General features: G+C 45.3%; 1 protein-coding gene across 4 annotated transcripts in view; it reads right to left on the reverse strand.

Moving 5' to 3' along the window:
* The window catches only part of PDE1C (phosphodiesterase 1C), a 443066-nt gene that overhangs the window by 18825 nt on the left and 410494 nt on the right, over positions 1-13747 (reverse strand). Inside the window, exon 19 of one of the 4 annotated variants that reach the window (XM_064443904.1) lies at positions 2270-4917. The exons of 2 other annotated variants lie outside the window; for them this stretch is intronic. In XM_064443904.1, the coding sequence (XP_064299974.1) occupies positions 4748-4917 (170 nt within the window). In that variant the 3' untranslated portion in view covers positions 2270-4747. Of the gene's footprint in view, positions 1-2269; positions 4918-13747 lie in introns of those variants that run through there. One more of the 4 variants, XM_064443900.1, reaches the window with a different exon arrangement.

Consider the following 13747-nt stretch of genomic DNA (forward strand, 5'->3'; position numbering starts at 1 on the left):
TAGGCCTTTTAAGAGTGAGGTGGTGCAAACAGAAATACCAGTATTCTGGAGATGTAGCTCTACAAAGAGACAGTGAACATAAAAGCCAGTTTCTATTCCACGGTACTGGCCCCTGGTCCTGCGGGAGGAACCCATGTCAGCCTGTCAGACCCAGGAGCTGTGAAGGGAAGCTTAATCCACCCTTATACCCGACATCCTGAAGAATCCTGAAAAGACACACAGACTGGACAGATGGACAAGTAGCAGCAAAATTAGACAGCACGTTCCAGAAACAAAACAACTGCTTTTGATGGACCATTTGTGCTTATTCTTACAGGTGCAATGATCCTGTAAAATGCAAGCTGTGTATTTACAACCATGAGAAACATTGCCATGAGCTTTGGGTTCTTCTAAGCTGTCAAGTCCTGTCCAGCCTTCAAAGTAAGCTTTAGGCCCCCAGGTGGTCTTAGGGTCTGAGACAAAGTTATACGTAACCCAGGTTTGTTTTTCTGTATTCTGTTTAGCCTGGAGAAAAGAAAGCTTAAAGGGATCTTATCAATGTATATAGATGTCTGATGGGAGTAGTAAAGAAGAGTAAGCCAGGCTCTTCCCAGTAGTATCCACTGACAGGACAAGAGGCAATAGGCACAAACTGAAATACATTAAATGCCACTTACAAGTTAGAAAACAAGTTTTTACTCCTGAGCACTGGCACAGATAGTCCAGAGAGGTTGTATAGTCTCCATCCTTGGAGATTTTCAAAACCAAACTGGACACAGCCCTGAGTAACCTGCTCTGGGGGACCTTATTTGGACTGATCAACTCTAGAGGTGCCATCCAGCCTCAGTGATTCTGTGACTATAACCCAGGATGCATACCAAGTGATGCTTAGCAGGCCCATGAGAGATCAGGAGAAAAGTTTGGTGTAAAGGGAGGAGTACATGCAGAAGAATAGTGAGGGATTGGCCAGAAGGACTTGTGCTGGCCAGGTACCTGAGCCACAGAAGTGATCAACAGATCCCAACAAGGAGAATGAAGGTGGAGACATGACCGATCCAGAACCAAATTTGCTTTACGAACCCAACTGTCTACCTCATGACCTAAAGAATTGGAAAGGTCCATTTAAGCTGCTGAGCCCCAACTCCTCCTCCCCTCTCCTCCCCTTCCTCCTCCATCTCTGCTCTGGCTGCTGCAATTTCCCTTGAGGACTTTGGAGACAACCTTCCTTTCCAATCCCTGTTCGTGTAGACAGGGGAATACACAAAATATAAGGAATGAATACTCAAGAGTCTCTCTATGCCTCACTCACTGTGGATTTTAACAGTCAGATTTTTAATTCAGACTTTAATCCTTTTCTAAAAAAATAAACAAGCAACTCTCAGAAAACAGAGCACCAGACTCTTGCCGTAGCAAAGCAATCCAGTCATTAGAGCAAAGACTCAATTCACAAATGGGCTAAACAGAAAAAGAAGCTAAATTTGCAAGTGTTGATAGTTGCAACAAGTAATCCATAACATGTCTAAATGGCATCATAAGTCTGAGGTCATAAGAGTTTCCAAGAGGGACAGATTACTCAGAATTATTTCTATGCTGGCAACAAGTGGTTATCTCAGAAATCATCAATGCAAAAAAAGGTCAAGTGCATTGCAAAGCCAGACCTCCCCCAAATAACACAGAGTTAATTTTTGAACCTCACACCTGGAAAATCTCCCTTTGGTGTACACTAGATGTCAGGGTTGGACTGAGAGGATGAGCCCATCATCTCCATATCGCTCAGCCCTGCACACCAGGCTGGATACCATCAGCACAACTAGTTTTGCTTAGGAATTATTTTTGTGAAGTATCCGATATTTACAAGGAGCAGTTTGCACAAACATCCTCTCACCCACTTTGCAGTACTTCATTTAGGCCAAAAGCCCCAGGCACTGGAAGAGGGAAGAGACATCCTGAGATATCTTTCCAATACCGGTGAGTATGTGCCAGCATTCTTCACCTTCCCCATCTCCAGGAAAAAAAAAAAAACAACACCAAAACCCCTGTAAACCACTTAGGTGAACAGACACTTTCTAGAGGGGACTCTAATAGACAGCAACTTGGCACAGCATGGACTTGGCTGGAGAAAAAAAGTGAGAGCAAAGAGGAACCTGATCAGAACTACATTAAATTTGTAGGAACCATATACACTCCCCATGACGCCTCGGGCAGGTCATTTCATTTCTCTGTGCCTTGACTACACAGCAGTAAATTTAAGATGGCAACTTATCTATGTTTCACAGCAAAGGAGAGAGTGTGGACCAGGAGAGCAAAGGCAAAAATCACTCCCTTTGTGAGATGCTAGTGACACAAAAACAATAACCCAATAAACTGTCAGTAATAATGAAAGGCAAAAAAAAAAGAGGTTCCCATTTTAACTTCTGCAAGTGACCCAGTGCTTTGCACTTGTCCAGAGTACAGTCAGGTAAGACTCTGTTAGGTAAAGTGTAACCAAAGGTGTCATACAGGGAAGGAAATGACACAGACAGAAAATGTGTTTGGAAGGATAGTATAATTTTGCATTTCTATACAATATGTGTAAACATTTCAGGGTATTCTACAAGCAAAATACAGTTCTCAGGGAATTCCTAGAGATAAATCACTTCTCATAAGCAGGAGGTTTGAAGTGCATTCCTCTTTGCTTTTGGTTTAGGCAGTGACCCAGCCCGGCTGGCTGCTGGAGTCACAAGCTCTGATGGTGGCTGAGGTCAATGCCACAAACATGAACCACAGGGTAAAACAGACAAAAATAACTGAAACAAGGTGACATCAGAGCACTTGGGCAATGGAGATGTCTAGCAAAACACTGTGGAAAGGTGTCAGACCTCAGGGCGAGTGTGCCCGGAATTGCAGTGATCCTGTCTAAGGAAGTGAGGGGCATCCGTAACACTGGAAAAACACCCCGGCTCTTTTTGTGCAACAACCAGCCATGATTTTAATGTACCTGTCACACAGCAGTCCTACATATGCTGGCTGGTGTAGTTTTGGTGTTGGACATAGTCACAAACCTGTAGTGTATAACAGAATGCAAATTCACAGTGAGTGAACTTTTAGAAAACAAGTACTAGATTTGGTAGGTAGCAAGGATACTTATAACAGTGAGGGATCAGCCTAGTTTTTATAGAAGAAATTTTGCCTCACAAATCTTTGAGGCTTCCTTGGAGAAGCCAGTAATAGTATGCAGTTCTCCATTTTGACAAGATCCTGCTCCAAAGGCTGTCAAAGCTACTGGGCTGTCAAAGCTACTGAGCTGTCATGGATTGAAAGAATATTGTAACATGTGATATTAAGATGTGTAAATAACTGGTTAACAATGTGAGAAAGAATAAAAAAACAAAGAGTGGGATGAAATGGTCAGCATTTATAGTAAAGGAACATTGTCCTCTCTGATGTTCAACATGCTTATCCAGAAGATATGATTTGGAAAAGATGTTGATGGAAGAAGAAAACAAGCAGGGAACAGTAATGAAGGATTGAAGGATGTAATGTTAAAAAAAAAAAAAGGAAGAAGAAGAAGCAGCAGCAGAAGAAACAGCAGCAGCAGCTTACTTCAGTGGAATTGGCAAAAACACCAATTCAATACTGGTAAGTGCAGAACAATGCATATAGGAAGAGGCAATCTCAACTCGCCAACTCCTTACATGCATTTGGGCTATAAATTAATTAGGATTTTTTATAGATAATTCTACCGAAACTACTACTCAGTGCTCAAGGAGGTTCAAAAAGGGAAGTACAACTTTAAAAACTACTCAGAAAGGCATGGAATCTGAAACAAAAAGTGTCATTACATATATTATGAATTTCTGGTATACCCGCATCTTGAGTACTCTGTGCAGTGCTCACCCTCTCCTTTCAAAAAGAGATTAAAAGAAGAAGGTATAGAGAAAAGCAGTAAGGAAGATAAAAAGTACAGTAGGTCTGCTTGCGAGGAGACTACAAGCAAGGCAGACCTCACTGGCCTGGAAAGGGAGAGCTGAGGTGGTATGTAAATCAGCAGGGGCCTGGAGAAAATGTGCAGAGTTATTTGCCACTGTTTCTCATGGTGTAAAATCTGGGGGCAAGAGGAACTTTTTCAGGGGGGGCATGTTCAGCTGTGAAACTCAGGCCCACGGGACACTCTGTGCACCAAAGGAACACATGGGATCAAACTCAACTAAATTAATACAAACAACAATGTTATTTAACATTCATCAGAGTTCATGCAAAGAACAATTTTAATGCTGTACTATGTCTTCTTTTTTCCAGTGAGTGAAGAGAGAGGACTCTTTGTCCTCAAGCCTCCTACCTTCCTCCTCCTGAATACGTATCACACTACGACGGGAGGACATTTATTGTCAGTACAGCTAGGCAAGAAAAAACTTTCCCATGCTCTCTGAAACAGGAGTTGTTGTGTTACCTGTGTTTGGCCGAAGAAAACATTGAGAAGTCTATAAGGAGGCCAACAGTCTAGGAAAGCACTGGCTTCTTTAATTTGACAGGAGATGGTGGTATCTAATTACTTCTTGTAAAGTAACAGCCCAATATTTTAGTACTAAGTGGGCATATGCTGCAATAATAAGGTGGCTATTGAGAACATATCTAACAAAATGCCCACTATATTGTTTAGCTATACACTTGCTTCTATCTAGAATTGCAGCTGCTGTACAACAAAGCATGGCCTGCGCAATGGTTACACAATGTACTCCGTCCACCTGCGAGGAGTGTCATTCAAGAAGATGCCTCTTTATCTCTTCTGCTATTTCCTATTCCAGCTCTGGGAAATATGTTGGATCTTCTTCATCCTTCCCCTCTGGTCAAGCACATTACATCTCACAGGATGTTCCTCCGATTTCTTGTGGAAGGCTGGGAAATAATCTGCTGAGCTGTGAGTGGGCCTCCTAGTGTGACGCAGCTGAGGTTTGATGGCTGGCAGTGACAAAGGAAGAACAGGATGGTTACCATGCCTAGCGTTGACCCACTAGTGGACAAGACGTGAGTTCCTCAGAAGCAGAATTCCATCCCACTTGGCACAGCCTGTCTGCAAAGGAGGGTTCCTCAGCCTGAGAGCCAGGACTCTTTTGGGTCAATGGGTGGTTACAGAGGGTTAGGAAAAGGTTTAGGAAAAAAAATATGAAAATATAAATCATAAATATAGATGTAAAACTCTAGAATGAAACATAGGCATCTCCAAAATTGAAATTTGGGCAATTAAGCACTTCAGAATACTTGATCTTGAAATCATGCCCTTATTCAGACATCCCAGAAGACTACACCAACACGGTGAATCCCAAGGAACATTCTCAAGGTTAGGAAACAACAGTTGAGACAGAAGATGAAAGTGCCAAAAGACTAAATGAAAAAGCAACTTCATACTTACCTATCTACATGTAGATAGCTGTCGTGGTTTAACCCTAGCCAGCAACTAAGCACCACACAGACGCTTGCTCACCCTCCCCTGCCCAGTGGGGTGGGGGAGAGAATTGCCAGGGCAAAAGTAAGAAAACTTGTGGGTTAAGAACTATTTAATAATTGAAATACAATAACAACAACAACAACAACAATAATATTGTAGTCAAAAGGAAAAGAAAAAAAAAAAAAAAGAGAGGAACAAAACCCAGGAAAAACAAGTGATGCAACCACTCACCACCTGCCAGCTGATAACCAACCTGTCCCCAAGCAGCAATCGCTGCCCCCCAGCCAACTCTCCCCAGTTTATATTCTGAACATGATGTCATACAGTATGGAATATCCCTTTGGTCAGTTGGGGTCAGCTGTCCCAGCTATGCTCCCTCCCAGCTTCTTGTGCACCTGGCAGAGCATGGGAACCTGAAAAAACTTCTTGACTTAGTGTAAGCTCTGTTCAGCAACAACTAAAACATCAGTGTATCAATATTATTCTCACACTAAATCCAAAACACAGCACTATACCAGCTACTAGGAAGAAAATTAACTCTATCCCAGCCAAAATCAGGCCAATAGCTAAACACCTCACTGTTTTCAAAATGTCATTGAACAAGGTCATTTTAAGGCAATAAATCTGATTGAGATCACATTTCCCAGAATTCAGGAATACATGGATCTGACAGGTTTCGTATGATTTCCCAGGAAACTACAGGCCATTGTGAAAGTCACAGGAGGGCTTACATATGAATCTGTCTATTCTCAACTTCTTGACTATGTTTATTTGAATCTATGTCTTGCTTTCTTACATCTTTACATGAGTAGAATCAAAACTTAAACATGATTATGATCAAAATATATTCGTCTTACGCTTAGTTATTATTTGAAAAATAACCAAGTGGTAAGTCAATAATTAGCATGATAAGCACTTTAAAAGAAAAGTCATTGCTCTCAGCATGAATCCTAAGAAGCGGAAAAGATTCCCCTGTGTGAACTGAGCAGCAAATGCTAGAACAGTCACACTCTCATCTTGTTAACTCCTTGAGTGATTAATTGTACTCTAAAATGTTATGGATTTAATAAACTTTAGAAATACACATCTAGATTTCTGCATAGTCATAGTCTTTCCTGTTCTCAACTAGACTAGATTGACATTCATTAAAAGATTGAAAAATATCCAGGTGAGTTACTGTTCTTTGAAGCATACTCACTTTTCAGATTAATTCAATTTTCTGTACTCAGCACGGACTCAGCCAAACTGTTATTGGATTTTCCATTGCTCAGCATGGGGGAATGTTCATTGTTAACTGGAATTTTACTGGAGTTGTTGCCAGCAGAGATGGCTTGCCTAATAGGTTTACGGGGGTTTATCCAGAACACTGACAGTGCTGTTTATCATCCTCATACAGGAGTTGATAAAGGGGATCTATGACATTTCATTTCTTCAGGCTTTAGTGACTCAAAGTGATGGGGAGAAGACTCTTTCTTGGCACTCTAGAGTTCTGTTCCCAGGTTTCTCATTGACTTCTTGGGTGACCTGGACCATAACATTCACCCCAGCTTCTCCACATGTAAAACAGGAATAAAAATGAGAATCCTTACTTCACAGGGTTTTTGTGGACTTCAGTAGGTTGTGATTCTCAGGAGCTTCATGCATGGAGTGATGCAAGTATTACAAGTTTATAACCTTGATGCCACTTACAGAACAGCAGGCCATGCAAACCTCAGATTTGGCTAGGACAGCAACCTTCCTCTTATCCTTTCTTTGATATGACTCTGATTCCTGAGAGAGGGCAGGACTACTTCTAGCTGCTTGGTGTAAACACCTGCCCTATGTCACCATCATGCCTTGGTTTGCTTAAGATATAATGGTCATCACAGATGAAAGAATGAATGCCAGAGCTGACACGTAGTAGACAAATGCAAAAGAAAAATGAATATAGACCGCTGGGAAGATGTCACCCTGCACTAGCCCTCAGGTTCTGCTTGCAGCACCACAGTTAAGGGCTGCCAACCGCATACCTCCCTCTGCCCTTCCTGATGGATGCACACCTTTAACTGATGTCTGTATTTTCAAAGAGCTCTGCCAAGCAGAAGGGAGTGTGAAGCTTGTAATTCTGCTTCTAAGTTTTTGGTAAAAGCCTGTAGGTTGGATCTGATGCGCCTTAGGTTTAACTACAGGTATTGTGTCAAAGTGGAGTAGGACCTGAGGATATCTGCAAGTATATTTACAGCAGACCAACTAACAGGTTTCAGAGAACAATGCAACTTGTACAATGCTTATATGAAGGAAAAAGAATTGTTCATTTCTCCATCCCTCTTGCCCCTGCCATGCGTAATACAAAAGCAGTCTACTACACTCCATGCAACTCCAATTAGATTAATAGCTTGAGGGACTACACCAGAAAATATTATTTTTTACTAGCAGTGACGGATGCTCCTATAAGCAAACATAACTAATGCATGAGAGACTGCTTTGGAAGTGTAGGCACATATACAGAAGCGCAGGTGAACAAAAATGCTGGATTTTCCCCAGTTTAAACCATTCATCCATGAGTCAAGAAACCACAGGAGTACCAAATACTGACACAAGTTCTGCCCTTTAAACTGTTCCTAAGATGTGTCATGCATCTACTCGGTGAGGTCAACAAGAGAGGCCATCAAAACCCAGGTTATATTTTACGGATGATCACTTGAACTAACACTCCAGACAATGCCAAGAGCTTCAATCTCATGGATAACCTGAACAGGATAAATATGTTTAATGAGGAGTCTGCCCTCTGTTAAATGATCATAATAGACATTTCATGTGAGCTTGAAGCTAGGGGATGCATCACCACAGTCCACAAGAACTATTGTAAACTGTAGTCAAAATTTTAGCTGGAATTTTCCTGGATCCACTGACTTCCCTAGAAATATACTGATTTGCAATAGTTTTTGCCCCATTGCAGTAAGAAGGAAATTATTGCTAATGATGCTTACTGACAAAAATACTATATAGTAATTTCAAACTACTACTAAAAGTTGTTATAACTGCTCTTGTTGTTATGTAGCAATTCCTTTCTGAACAAACAAAACAAGACAAGGCAAAACACTGATATCCTCCTTTTCAAGAATTTTAAAGCAGATAGATATAAACATTTCCATTCATTCCAAAGGGACATCCCCTCAAAAAAAGCCATTGAAGTGTCATTTTCTTTAATGTCATTGCTACCGTCACTGAGTGAATAGCACGGTTTTTACTCATGAACACCTGTTAGGGAACAATTTGCCTCTGATAAAATTAAGAACACAGTTAACTGAGCAGTCACATCTTTAAACGGGATTTGAGCCATCACTGCTGGCACTTAGTACTGAAGGGAAAGAAAAAGGAATCAGGGGAAGAAAACAGGAAACTGGAAGGGGGAAAACCCATACAGGCTGGTCAGCTTTCCATCTGCCCCCGAACTGGAGGTGGTCCCCTGCTGTGCTGCTGCCACTGCTTCTGGAAGAAGACCCAGCCATGGCTCCCTACCACCTCTGCACAGAGGGAGGTCCAGCAGTGAAACACACCTGGTTCACAGGGCAGCGCTGAGGCTGGAGGAGGCCACTTTGGCCTCAGCACTACAAGACAATGCAGATGAGTGTGGCTGAGGATGAAGACTGAGATATTGCTGTCTCTCCCAGCTGTCCTTGCCTCGCGAGGGGATGCTGTGGCTTTGCAGAGGCACCAGGGTGGAGGTAGTGTCTGGGACACAGCTTGGTCCAGACAGAAGTACTTCTTAGCCATCTCCAGACACAAGCACTAAGCACCCCTGGCACATCACGCACAAGGCATTAATGTGTTCCCTCACCAAACCAGCTGTGGTTAGTGGCCTGCAGGGACATCCTGAAGACAGACTTCTGCCACCTCTCCGTGCCCCTCAGCCTGCTGCAGAGCTGCTACAACTTTTGCCTTCAACTACTATGCAGGCAGGATAAAGAAAATCCTAAAAGAAGGACAACAGGAAAGATGAAAGGCTTATGTGATCAGTAAAGCTGATTTATTGATTTAGCTAAAAAATTCACCAGTGAGGTAAGGGAATTATTTCACTGGGCATTTTTACTAGGAGATGACACGGGAAAGCTAGGGATATTGCTGTTCCTAATTCAGTATTCTGCTGTTAAGTCAAGGGACCACATACGGGAGGAATTATTCTTTCTCCCTCTTGCCACCTTTGTCAACAAAGGAGGTTTTCTGCTGTAATTATCAGGAAGATCTGCAGGACAAAACAGCAGGAGAACCCAGACTGTGTTGCATTAGAGACTCTCAGAAAATGTTCTAAACTTGGGGATAAGCAGTCTCCTAGGACTGTTAAGAAAGATCTGTGTGTTTATACAAAATTCACTGTTCTCTCCAATGAGACATCTCAAGGAGAGAGTCCAAAGACAACTATTTCTTGGCCAGTCACTGTGACATAAGCTGAGGGTTTAGCAATGAATTATAGTTTTTCTTCTACCCAGGTATGTTTTTTAATCCACTGAATGCATATTATGCTCTCCTCTATGCCCAGCCAGCCCCCACATTAAACCTAGCCCTATGTTACAACCTGAACTCTGCAAGTCCCTGCTCCATAACACTGCACAAGATCCAACTTTCAGGAGTATGAAGGTGTAACACAGCTTGTAGCAAACTGTGTTCATGGGTATTACCAGAAATACTTAATAGAATAGAATAGAACAGAACAGAACAGTACAACTGGAAGGAACCTACAATTATCTTCTGGTCCAACTGCCCGACTGCTTCAGGGCTGACCAAAAGTTAAAGCACGGTATTAAGGGCATTGCCCAAACACCTCTTAGACACTGACAGGCTTGGGGCATCAACCACCTCTCCAGGAAGCCTGTTGCAGGGTTTGACCATCCCCTCAGTAAAGAAATGTTTCCTTGTGTCAAGTCCGAACCTCCCCTGACAGTGTAGTAGGAAACATCCCTTGGTGCACTGGCAAGGAATGGTGAGGAAATCATGCATGTTCCCTACCCCACTGCAAAGTTCATGCAGAGGGAACCAAACCCCTGCCTTTCACCTCTGTTGTCACTGCAACAAAGTGAATGTCTATGGTGCAGATGCCCTTATTTACATAGACTGAAGGTACATACCAATTTTGGCACCAACGTACAAAATGACAATAGTACCTCTCTTAATCTTTCAGTACTCCAAATAGAAATCCTAAAGGAAAAGGAGATTTGCCAGGGTTTTAGATAAGATATGAACATATTTCCACAAATGGAAGTAGGCAAATAACTCTGAGAAAGGTTAAAGTCACAAATGAGCTCTGAAAGTCCCACCCTTTGGCTGAAGTATGCTTCGTATCCTGTATAAACGTGGCCAATAGGTGTGTTTAACAGAGGAGCTGTGCAGCTTGGTTTCAGTGGGAGAAGGGGACGTGACGGCGATAGCAGCAATGGGCTGTTTTTACAGTTTGGAAGAGTTACCATTTGCCTGGCTGTGCTTTGGGCATGGATCCAAATGTTCTAGGTCTAAAAGAGACCAACCTTTCCACCACACCACTGTCACCTCCGCTCACTGGTTTTTCAAAGCCTGTGTTATTTCCATGGCAGTTTGTTGGCACTGTCCATCCCAGCCTATGGCTCTGGTTACACTTTGCCTTTCAATCCAGGCTGTGGCTGCAGAAATCACCCCCATTGCACCCCTGGAAAAGGGTTTGTGTCCAGCAACATCAAGTCCCTGGTCCTCCTTGCTGCGGGTGTCATGGATGTTAGCTCTGGTGCAGAGGGACAGCTAAGAGGGGTGGTCTCTGGGCTGCAGGGTTGGTTTCTGCCATGGCTTGACAGAAGAGTAACAGCACCAGGTTTGTCCTTGGGAGCCAAGTGGCAGAGGACGTGTCAGGGACACTCAGCAGCTGTGCCCAGTGCATGGCCACCAAGACCACTGAGCACAGGGACTGCCCCAGGGCCAGCACCCCAAAAGCCTTCCTCCGAAAGGTGCTGGGCAGAGGGCTGCTGGGTGGGGCTGCACATGGAGGGCCCCATCATCCCCGTGTCACAGGGCCACCACCCAGCAACGCAGCAGTCACAATGCCCCGGGACAGGATAAAAGGGAGCAGTGTCCAGTGGCCGCTGCCAGTGCTGGCCTGGGGGCAGCCTGAAGACATCTGAGAGGAAGACCTTGAGGAACCAGTGGAATTACTTGGAGGAATTGACAGAGGAAGACACTGGATGAGGACGCTGGAGGTTTTCTGCTGCAAGGCCAGCTCCCAGTGGGGCCATGTTCAAAGCCCATCTGCTAGATGGAAATCCTGCTTCAGCCTTCAGGGAACAGATGCAAGCCCCTTGGGAGATGAGAAGAACCACCAACCCCTGGAGGTACCCAAGGCTATCAGGCCTTTTCAGCTGGATAGCAGTGGAAGACCAAGGCAATGCCTTCCTGAGGAGCACTGCAGAGCTCACCGTCCTCATCCCCTGGGGAACCAGGGGCAGCAGTGTCAAGGAAAGGGATGCAGAGATGTTGCAAGGGGTCCCAGTGCTTTGGAGTACCCACTGGTGTCCCAGCAGGCACAGGAAGGATTCTTGCCCCCACGGTCAGTCAGGCCGGGGGCATCTGGCCACTCTCAGAAGCCCCTGAAGATGGCTCCAGGCTGAGGGAGAATAGGGCTTGGGCATCTCCTGGGAGGCATGACCAGCTTGTGGGACAAGGAGACAGGTCTCGCTCACATGCTCAGGGAGTAGCCGATCGCCAGTGCTGGGGTCAGGAAGGAATTTTCCCCCAGGGCAGATTGGCACTGGTCCCTGGGGGTTTTTCGCCTTCCTCTGCAGCATGGAGCATGACCGCTTGTCAGGGCTCCCCTGGTCCCTTTTAGCTGGGTCACTGCCTGCTGCTCGTGCACCACGAAGGTGGCCTCTCGTGCCCTGCAGCTGGGGGGAGGAAGGCTTTTTTTCCCCCATGGTGGGCTAGCAAGCATCCCTGGGGGTTTTTGCCTTCCTCTGCAGCGATGAGCACGGTCCCTTGCCAGGGCTCCTTTGGGCCATTTTGGCGAGGCGAGGTGCCTGCTGCTCGTGCTCCACGAAGGTGGCCCTTGTGCCCCGCATCTGGGGGGAGGAAGCTTTCTTGACGCCCAGGGCAGGCCCCCACGGTGGCCCCTGGGGGCTGCTTCTTGTCCTCTGTAGCACTGAGCACAGCCCCTTGTCAGGGCTCCTCTGGGCCCTTTTCGCCTGGTTCTCGCCTGCTGCTCTTGCACCTCCAAGGTGCCACTTGTGCCCTGGCTCCCTCTGGCTCTCTTGCCCATTGCAAGTTTGGAGCAGAAGCGAGCTCTGCTCTTCCCTTGGCTCCATTTCCCTGGGTCTTCTTGCTTGTGCAAAACAGCCTGTGCTTGGAAGGGCTCCAGGCTTGCTGCACCATCAGGAGCTCCCTGCATGCAATACAAGCGCAGGGTAGGTGCAAGAGCACTTTTCATGCATCATCGGCCAAGAAGGACAGTGGTGGAAGAAGTTTTGGAATGCCAAAATTAAGCTTGTCATCACCACCAGTAATACTTTGGAAAATACCGCACGGTGCCAGACACTACGTCTTCTTCTTCTTCTTCTTTTGCATGTGGTTGGTCCTGATCCTCATTCTTCACATTCTCACTCTTCAGGAAACAGGGACTACTTGGCCAGTGTTCCTGCTGCTACTTTCCGCAGCTCTGTGACTTGCCTTTGCCAGACTGCAAGGGATATTTTTTTAAGCTGAACTGAAGAATACATCAGCCTGCTCCTGGCTACACATGTGCGATGTGTTAATGCTTGTGAGCACTGGCTCTGAAACAGATTCAGAAAAATACAAATAAAAATAATATCCTGTTTCCATTTGTAACCTTTGTGTTATGTGTCCTTGAAAGTGTTTTTGAAGCTGAAAACACCCTGGTTTTTCAGGGGAGGGGAGGGGAGGGAGGGGGAGAGGGAGAGGGCAAGGAGATATGTTATGTTACACCTTGGGTTCTGCATGACAAGCTCTGACCTAGGGCAGAGGGCTCCATCCGGGAGGGCAGGTCTCTGCAGTGCAGGGGACAGCCCCATCCAGGAGGCAGGGGCAGAGACGGGCACACCTACAGCATGGCTCAGGCAGGGACTGGAGGCCCCAGGCTGAGCTGAGACACGACCCCTGGGCCCTTGGCAGGAGACGCTGGGGCTGGGGGTCCCAGTGGAGGCTGGTCCCAGCCACTGAGGCCTATGAGCAACCCCAGGGACCTGGCACAAGTAACCTTCCAAATGCTTCCAAGCCACAGAGAGAAAAATGTGGTCACTCAGTGACTGCAAATAATACTTCTGGGTACATCAATGCCCCTGCTGTGCTTCCTCACCACTCGAAGTGCAGGCTCCTTGGAGAAATGGCTGGTTC

The sequence above is a fragment of the Phalacrocorax carbo genome, chromosome 2 (genome assembly GCF_963921805.1).
Source record: "Phalacrocorax carbo chromosome 2, bPhaCar2.1, whole genome shotgun sequence".
NCBI lineage: Eukaryota > Metazoa > Chordata > Aves > Suliformes > Phalacrocoracidae > Phalacrocorax > Phalacrocorax carbo.